The sequence below is a fragment of the Marmota monax genome, unplaced genomic scaffold, assembly GCF_021218885.2.
Source record: "Marmota monax isolate L192 unplaced genomic scaffold, Marmota_monax_Labrador192_F-V1.1 WCK01_AAM20220418_F8-fsc00013, whole genome shotgun sequence".
NCBI lineage: Eukaryota > Metazoa > Chordata > Mammalia > Rodentia > Sciuridae > Marmota > Marmota monax.
In genome coordinates, this window is record NW_026692202.1 from 9,938,389 (window position 1) to 9,947,286 (window position 8,898).

The 8,898-nt window shown below is 48.6% G+C and overlaps 1 protein-coding gene across 1 annotated transcript; it reads right to left on the reverse strand.

Moving 5' to 3' along the window:
• Positions 1–220: 220 nt before the first annotated feature.
• Prdm13 (PR/SET domain 13) lies at positions 221–7,962 on the reverse strand. The gene is made up of 4 exons (XM_046432561.2): positions 7,804–7,962; positions 6,159–6,290; positions 5,734–5,854; positions 221–2,120 (listed from the first exon to the last, which is right to left on the reverse strand). The coding sequence occupies exons 1-4, from the start codon at positions 7,945–7,947 to the stop codon at positions 370–372; spliced, it is 2,148 nt and encodes a 715-aa protein (XP_046288517.1). The 5' UTR covers positions 7,948–7,962; the 3' UTR covers positions 221–369.
• Between the last annotated feature and the right edge of the window lie 936 nt (positions 7,963–8,898).

Sequence of the window (8,898 nt, forward strand, 5' to 3'; positions counted from 1 at the left end):
TCAGCGCCCTTGAGGACGCTGTAAGGTTGGTATTAATGTGTCCCTAAACCCCAAAGCTGACCGCAGGACAGTTTTGTGAAGCGGGGAAGGGTGGGGCTATCCAAGGAATCCAGAAGCCTGGGGACAGAGAGACCCACTATCCGCGGACTGGCCAGGCGGCTGAATTTCTTTAAGCCATCTCTGAACTTTTGTTGAGTTTCTGCTCGCGAACTGGGACCTCTCCCCATTCCAGTCTGTCACCCTCCCTAAATAACGGCTTCCTCAGTCAGGTCCCTCTTCCGACCAACAGGGTTTCCCCTCCTCCTAGAACAGAACCTCCGCTCCAAGTCCTACTCTGTCCACGCCCCCGCCCCTTCCTGGGAAGGCTTTTTATGAGTCGCGCTCCAAGCCGCCCCCGGCTTCGGGGTCGCTCTGGTCGTCAGTGAAGCATACGTCCACATCACTGTCGTCGCTCTTGGGATCCCCAGGCTCCAGGGGATAGCCCGGCTCGGCGCCCGGGCCATCGGCTGCCTTGGCGAGCAGAGTCTGGCCGGGGTGGCGGGACTTGACGTGTCGCTCCAGGTCCCGTCGTCGCACGAGCACCTTGCCGCAGAACTCGCAGCGGTAGGGCGTGTTGCCCTCGGCGTGCAGTCGGATGTGCTTGTTGAGATTGCTGGGGTCGCCAAAAGGCCGCAGGCATACTTTGCACTTGAGTGGCTTGTAGCCCGTGTGCGTCCGCATGTGAATCTTGAGCCCGTATTTGCGCGAGTACAGCTTGCCGCAGTAGAGGCACAGGTGGCCCGTCTTGGGTTTACCCGTGCCACCGCCACTGCTGCCACCGCTGCCACCGCCTCCCGCCGTCACGACGGCCGGCGGCAGCGTTCCTGAATCCAAGCGGCCGCGACCCTTCCCGGCCGCCATCTCGGACAGTTGCTGCGTGTGCATGGCGATCTCTCTGTCAATGCTGGCCAGGGAACCCAACTCCGCGGGGCTCAGGGCAGCGGCGGCTGCTGCCGCTGCAGCCGCAGCCGCTGCAGGCCCGCTTAAGTAGGAGATGGACTCAGGATATTTGAGCAGCCCACCGAAATGCAGTTTGAGCGGATAATAAGCTGCAGCGGCCGGTGAGCCGTAGAGCAATTCCCCATTGTAGACGGTAAAGGCCGGCATGACGGTGGACAGGTGGCTGCACTCGCCACCGGGATAGGGCTTGAGCCCGCCCGCGTCGAGGGGTGGTAGAGCGCAGCGCTCCAGGGGTAGCCCGGGCGCTGGGGGCAGTTGAGCGAAACGTGCTCCCGGCAGCGCAGCGGTAGCGGGCGGGGCACGTTCCACGTGCTTGAAGGCAGAAGCTTCTTCCGGGTGGCCCGGGAGCAGAGGGAAGCCACGCAGGGGACCCGAGCAGGGCAGGCCTGGAGGAGGCGGCGGAGGCGGGTCTCCTGCGAGCAGGCACTTGGGATGGTGGTGGTGTGCGTGGTGGTGATGGTGGTGGCCCGCTCCTCCCGCTGCCGGGTTCTCCCCACTCCCCGGGCGCCCGCCTGCCCGGCCTCCTCCCAGGAGCCTCCCCAAAGCTAGGCCAGCCCCCTGCTTGCCGCCTCCCTCCTCCCGGTAGGGGTCGCCATGCGAGGCAGCGGCCGCCCTGGCCAAACCAGCGGGTTTGAAAGCCGAACGCACACCTGGGTAGAAGGCCAGGCCGCCGCTACCAGGTGGGGAACCCCCCACAATGCCTAGGAAGTGACCGTGTGCTCGGGCTGTCGCGCTCATGTCCAGGGCACGGTCCGACTGCTCTTTGCCCTTCTTGGGAAGTCCCCACTTGCCCGGGGGTGGCGAAGTGGCTGAAAGCACAGAGGAGGCCTCGCGCTTGATGCTTTCCCGCGCCCCACAGGCCTGGGGAGTCTGCGCGGCCTGTGATTGGGACCGCAAAGTGCCTGCCTGAGCCGGCACGGCGAAGTCAGCCGCACTGGGTTTCGGGGAGAGGTCGAGGCCATCCGCCGCCGGGGCAGCGCCTTGGCGAGCTGCGTTCTCCTGGTGGAGGAAGGCGCGGGCCCCAGCGCCACTGAGCACGCAGTGGAAACGCAGGTGTGCCTTAAGGCTGTTAGGGTATCTAAACGTCCTCCAGCAGTACCAGCAAATGTAGCGTTCCTCCCCTGGGCAAAAAAAGAAGGGAAAAGCGACCTTATGAGAGGGGAACAAACCAGAGAGAAAGAAGGAAAGCGCCAAGGCATTCCAGGCAAAGCCCAGGTTTTGACCAGCTGTGTGGGAGCAGTAGTAGTATTCTTGGGGTTTGGTGAATGAGTTCGGTAGCCACATTATATCAAGGGCCCCGAAAAAAAAAACCCAAATGGTCAACCTTTGTCACCTTCTCCATCATCTAGAACACCTCAGAGGATAACTAACAGAGGTGACCTGAGCCTTTCCAACGAAGATTTCCTCCAGGCCTTCCTAGCAAATCTTCCTTGGAAGGGCAGTGCTCAGGCAGGCTGGCAGGGGAAGAGCAGAGAGCAGCTGTTGCTTTAAATCAAGTGTTGAGGCTGTGCTGTGCCTGGGCCCATCTGTTGGCGTTTGCAGAATAGGTGGCGTATGTCAAGGAGTTTGGATACACTGAACAAAGGCCAATCTAATAGTCGTGAGCGCCTCATTACCAGGCGAGACAATATCCTGTATGTATGGGCCATATGTAATCATTCCTTTTCATAGAACAATGTCTTTTGTGTCCACTACCCACCCTTTTTACCCCCTCCCAGCCTTAAACACTTTGCCTGAGGTTTTCCTGGAGCGTGACCAACTGAAGGACCACATGGGGACTATGATTTGCCATTCTTCAAAATTATTTGTATCTTAATTTCTTCTTTAACCCCATTTAATTTGATGGGAGAAAAAAATTCTACGTCCTGATATTCTAGAAAGGATGATCATTATTCTAAGAAGGATGATGTTGCATTGTCAGTTGTCCCACCTGGTAATTAATTCCTAAGTAACTGAAATTCAAATACAAGCTTAGTAAAGTCCCTGAAGAATATATTTATGTTTTGTTACATAAATACGAGTGAAATAGTTATATTTAGCTTTTTATTATAATTATTCAGTCATATTAATTGACTGAATTAATAAACCATACAAATTAATGGGTTTCACAGTGACATTTCTATTCATGCACATATTGTGCTTTTACTCAGCTTTTGATGAGTGCAAAATTCTCTGCCAGGCACTGTGTACATACCTGCTGTCATTTTTTTTATTTTATATTATTAGTATTATTTTTTAATTTTGGCAGGGCCTGTGACCACAATCAAGAGATACATGTATGAAACAGATTCTTATCAGATAGAAGTTAATTTTCACTCAAGAAGGTCATGTTATTTCTGTACACATAAAAGTGATTTGCAATTAAGTTTAAAGTATTGTTGATTGATAATACTGAAGGGTAGGTTGTCTGTGAGAAAGAAGTTGAGTCACAAGGAAGTATCCAAAGTATACGTCAGTCTCTCGAAATCTAATAGAAAAATTAAATTCTCCCTCTTTATATACAAGCAGCTCAAACTTTTAAAACATTACTACAGAAATAACAATAAAAAATTTCTAGGGGTTGGGGTTATGGCTCAGCGGTAGCGCACTTTCCTGGCATGTGTGAGGCACTGGGTTCTATTCTCAGCACCACATATAAATAAATAAAAAATAAAGGTCTATCAACAACTTAAAATTTTTTAAAAAATCTAGATCTCCTTTTTCTTTATGTATATTAACTTTTATCTTTGCATAAAATAAAAATTAGTCCCCCTAGATAAGATGGAAGTTCAAATGAGAAGTAGTTTATTCTAACATAGGCTAAGGGAAAGCAGGAAGAAAAAAAGGGGTGAGGAAGATGAGACCCTATCCTAATTGTTTTTAGAAGACTTAGATAAAACCATTTCAATATTCCATTTACCTTGTATTAGGCATCTATGTAAAATAAATATTGGCGAGGTGGATAATCTCCTGGATTTTCTTGGCAAGTATATTGATTTAATATCAATCTCCAAAGTTCAAAACCTCTTTCTCGTGCCTCTTTTTAAAGAGAGTTTTCAGAGTTCACCCCAGAATGACTTGGCCAATGCAAAGCCAAGTAAGCTTTGCTCTTAAAACAAAGGGGCTATAATATTTTTAATCTTACTATGAACTTGAAACCTGCTGAAATTGGCCAGCATTGGAAAAATAGAAGTCATCCCTAAGTATTTCTTCCTCTTTCCAAATTTTAAAGAAAATGTCTTTTTTGATTCAATACTCCTTTTCAGCTTATCCTAATTGACATCTTATACAGACTCTAACATCCAACTCATGACCAGTGTATCAAACACACCTCATAAATAAACACAGAATTCATAAGTAACTCTAAAGAGGTGAAGCTCCAAGCTGGGAATGTTAAGTTCATAATGACCACACCTTCCCCAAAAGAAAAATTGTGTCGTTTTTTATGTTATCTGATGTTTATAAACTCCACTGGCTGAAATAAAACATGAAGGCCACTATTCAAACAAGTTGCTTTTGTACTATTTGGAAGAGCCTAAAGAAGAGTGTTCTGTGTATAAAAGCCAGTAACCCTCCTAATTGTTCTATAGTGGCAAATTTGAGAGTTCTGTACTGTAGGGCTCTTATGTTTCTCTTTTGCTGAAAGAAGTTGACAAAAGAATTTGATAATGTGGTGCAAGGAACAAATTACATTAGGATAATTTTTATGAATATATTTCATGTAAATCTATTCACAAAATAAATGGAATTAATTTACAGAGGACAGAGATGCTTTGAAGTGAAATAAACTTCATTCTGTCTTATTCATAAAGTATTTCTCACATTTTTATTAATTTATTTGCATGTACTTCTAAAGGAATGAGATTGAGCAGAACCTCAGGGGATTATGTTAAAATATTTCACAGCAGTCATTATATTGACCCTAAATAAAAAATAGATCTTTAGAAGAAATTACAGATAGACTAAAATAACTGACAAGAGGGAGGAAGGGGGGGGAAGCAAGCTTGGAAGATTCATGTATGAAAAGGGAATCTCAAGACCTCAAATGTTTTAGCACCTCCCAGTCTTCTTTCCCCAGGAAGTATTCTTCAGTGTTCTATGGAAGGTTTGAGAATGTTTTTCTCTTTAGTTACTGCACCTTAATTTGCATAAATCCGCTCTTGGCTTTGGAAGAGATCAAATAAATCTGAGAAGAAACTGGGATACATCCCAGATTCAGTTGAAGAAGGGAGGGGGAAATGAATAAAAACGATTTAAACTGAACGGCCTTAGTACCTGCCAACTGACCAGTTGTGAATACCGTAAAGCTTCTAAATTGCTGTAAGAATATATTGCTCTCCTGGAAAACCAGTGAAAAGATGCCCTTCCACCTTGTAAAAAGCACTCCAGGTTTTCAGGTTTGAGCTATGCTCTCTGGAACTCATGACATAATTACTGTAACAATATTTTAAGACCTCTTCATTGAATCTTAATTGAGTAAATAAATTGTGGCTTTGGATATGTAGTGGGAAAGGATGACTCTATAAAGTTCACTGAGTATTTTCCTTGCCATGATGAGCCAGATTATGTCCTTGTTGTTACCTTTTACTGTTGATTTTAAGAAGGTAATGATGAGGTCTCCTCTCTGCCTAAGCAAGGGCAGGGAGTGTAAACTCAGTTTACACAGAAAGAAAAGCCCTTCAAGTATGGGGAACTAAAGAGGGCTGGAGTCTGGCCCACCCCCATGGGCCCTGGAGGCCTTCTTAGAGGTCATACCTTTCTCGTCGTGTGTTGGAGTCGCTGTTGTAGGGATGTCGAACCACTGAGCCAAGGAGTTGGAATACCACACAGTCAGCTCTTCCCCTGGCTGGACATCTCGAAGTGCTCGGTAGAAGATCTGGGATGCAAGGAATAGGAAAGTTCGGTCATTTCCTGGATAAGAAGGTAAAATGCAACTGAGAAGAAAGGTTCAAATCCTAACTCTGACGCTGTGAAACCCTGGAGAAGCTACTGAATCTCTCTGAACCTCACTTCCTTCATCCTTCCAATGGAAAAACAATACGATAATATTGACTTTATGGAGATGGACACCTTAACAAGACCTACAGCTACAGTGCTTTGCTCTTTATATTGTTGACTATCATAGGAACAATTAGATAAATAGAATTTGGCAGGGGTGAGGGGAGCCCCCATAGTAGTACCTGTCCTCCGGGTAAGTCTGCAATAGCTTCCAGAGTCTGTTCCTGGGAATTCCTGGCTGCCCGGATTAACCCTATCCACTCCAGAGGGGAGCCTCCCGACTCGTCCACCAGCTCCCCTCTCACCATGCGCACCTGCAACACAAGCAGTGGTCATTCTCCCACGCGCCACGGACAGACCCACAACCCAGAAGAAAAGTTTATGCTCCACCCCACCCGATTCAGGAAGATGTGTTCTCTGGTCAGAAGAGACATGGGCTGCTGGGAGGAGGTTAATTCCTAAGGGTTCTAGACTGAAGGATGGAGAAAGGCTGGCTAGTAAAAACCCCCAACGCCACCCCCCCACACACACACACACACATACACACATCTTGGCAACACAGGGTGGGATAAGGACATTCTTCCTGAGCGCCTGGGTTCATCTTGCACCAAGACATGCTCCATCTCTCCCACTTGCTGTTCAGAGAGCATCCCTAACACTAGAGTGGCACCGTTCATAAGACTATCCCAGGATGCAGAGCATTCCCTACTCTCTTCCCCATCTCTCACGCCTCCCAGTTTTCGCTGACAGCAACCTAGGTGCAAGCAAGAACTGCAGTGAAATTCTAGGAACAAAGCACAAGCAGAAAAATCTTGCCTGTAGCTAGCCGGTCATTTAAAAGCAATTAAATTGCGTTTAAAGAGGAAGGTGTGGTATGCGTCAAACTCGGGTTTAGACTGAGTTGAGGGCAAGACGGTTGATTGTGCCAGGAGCAAGATGCGGTCGGGTTAGCTGGACACCGGAGATACTTCTTATATGAAAACTCTAGGCAGCGGCTAAAGTCAAGGTCCTTCCTTCTCCGCCAGACTAAGGCTTTCATTTCCTGAACGCTGTTTTGCCAACCTTTGGCCGCTAGGAAGCCCCCCAGGGTAGGCGAGAGCCTTTAAATTTCCTCTCTGGTCAGGGATCATGACACTGTTTGGGAGTCAGAGCTAGCGGTTTGGCCCTGGCGCCTCTGGGTTGGGACCTTGTACTCTCAGAGCCGGGCAGTAGGCAAGGAGACAAGGAGTCCGATGCGGGTAGGAGCCCCATCTTTCAGAGCCTGCGTCAGAACCACCACCTGGCTCACCCTCTCTTCATTTCCTCAAACCCACAAGTAAATCGGAGAAAAGAAAAATCTGGGAAGTTTCCAGGGATTGAGAGCCTCCCAGTGATTTTTTTCAGAGGAAATGGAATTAAATTAAGACAAATGTAAGTCTCAAATTATCATACAGAAGGGAAGAAAAGTCCTAGACATATGCCCCCAGAGGAAGTGTACATTAGCAGAAAGAGGGAAGGATCCGAGTCGGGTTATGGTGGTGGCGGTCCAAAACCTAACTGAAGACACTCCAGAGCTTTGGGGAACCCAAACCTAGTGATCCCACCACGTACATCCTGGTGCACCGTACCCGGGATTGCACCCTCTCAGGCATGCCCTCTCCCCTCAGCCCGGCCCGCGTCCAGCTCTCAGGGAGACTTGCTAGTAATAATCGTAATCTCCTTCCACTTGGCAAAATTAGTAGGTAAAAAAATCAATCCCCGTTCAGCAACTTCCCTTCGCTACCCCTTTTCTGAGTCAGGGCAAAGGTAGGGCGAGTGACAGGGGGCAAAGGTCGGAATGGCCAATACCTTTTTCTTGGGCCCGGGTTCCCTGCGATCTGACAGGTACTTGCCCAGCTTGAAGGTGCCGGGGACCGGCCCGAGGCGCAAGCCGGCGGGGATGCAGCAGTCTGCACTCACGCTGGTGGCCGGGGCGCGAACGGTTCCATGCATTGTTGCCACCGCCGCCAGGCAGGCGCTGGGGCGCGCCGGGTCCTCTTCAGGGCGCAAGTGACAGAGCCAGAGCCGCGTGCTAGCCAGGGAGCCGCGCCCCGACGTGCGTCCTCCGCCTGCGGAGTGACGCGGCCGGGCATGCACTGCGCCTTTTCAATCCGGGCGGGCGCCTTTTGGCACCGTGAGCGCAAGGGCGCGGAGTTTGGTGAGAGAGTTGCGCTGCGAAGCAGCTGCAGAGTCCCACCCGAGAGGGTCACATGGAGTGGTTCCCTCAGCCCCCTGCATAATCGAGGCCTCTGAATGGCTAGCACACAATGGTCCAGGCGACCTTCCCATTCCTAAAAATCCAATTTGTCAAGGGCGAAGAAAAGGCTCTGGTGAATCAAAGGTCCGGCGGGACCATTAATCCTCAGCATGGGGTATTGTCCCAGAGACAGTTACGATATTTTAAGTGACAAATCCACTGTATAATTTCTCCATAAATTTTACTTCCTTTTATTGTTCACCGACAAACCAGTTTTGGGAAATAAGTGACTACTTTAAGTCTACTTGGCTGATTCCTTTGAGCCTTGGTCTACTTCAAAGATTTTTAATTCTCTCCCTTTGGCTTTATTGTAAAGGAGATTAAACAAAGAGATGGGGACTGTTTGGAGGACTTGTTAACTTCTATTGATTTCTGGCGTGTGCCATACAGAAATTAGGCAGGTACTTGATGGGAAAACACCAGAAAATACCTACACTTTTTAAATAACGACCATATTACCATTTCAGGGGATTGGGTTCAAGCCAGTCATCTATTTAGAACAGCTTTAATTGTTCCCTCTGCCCCATTACACCCCGAAATATGAAACCTCCAGTCCAATTTGAGAAGGCCAGGTCATCTGTGCAGCACTGTTCTTGGGCATACTTGGGGCCCGCACTTTCTCTGCAGAACGGCAAGCCTTTTGAGTC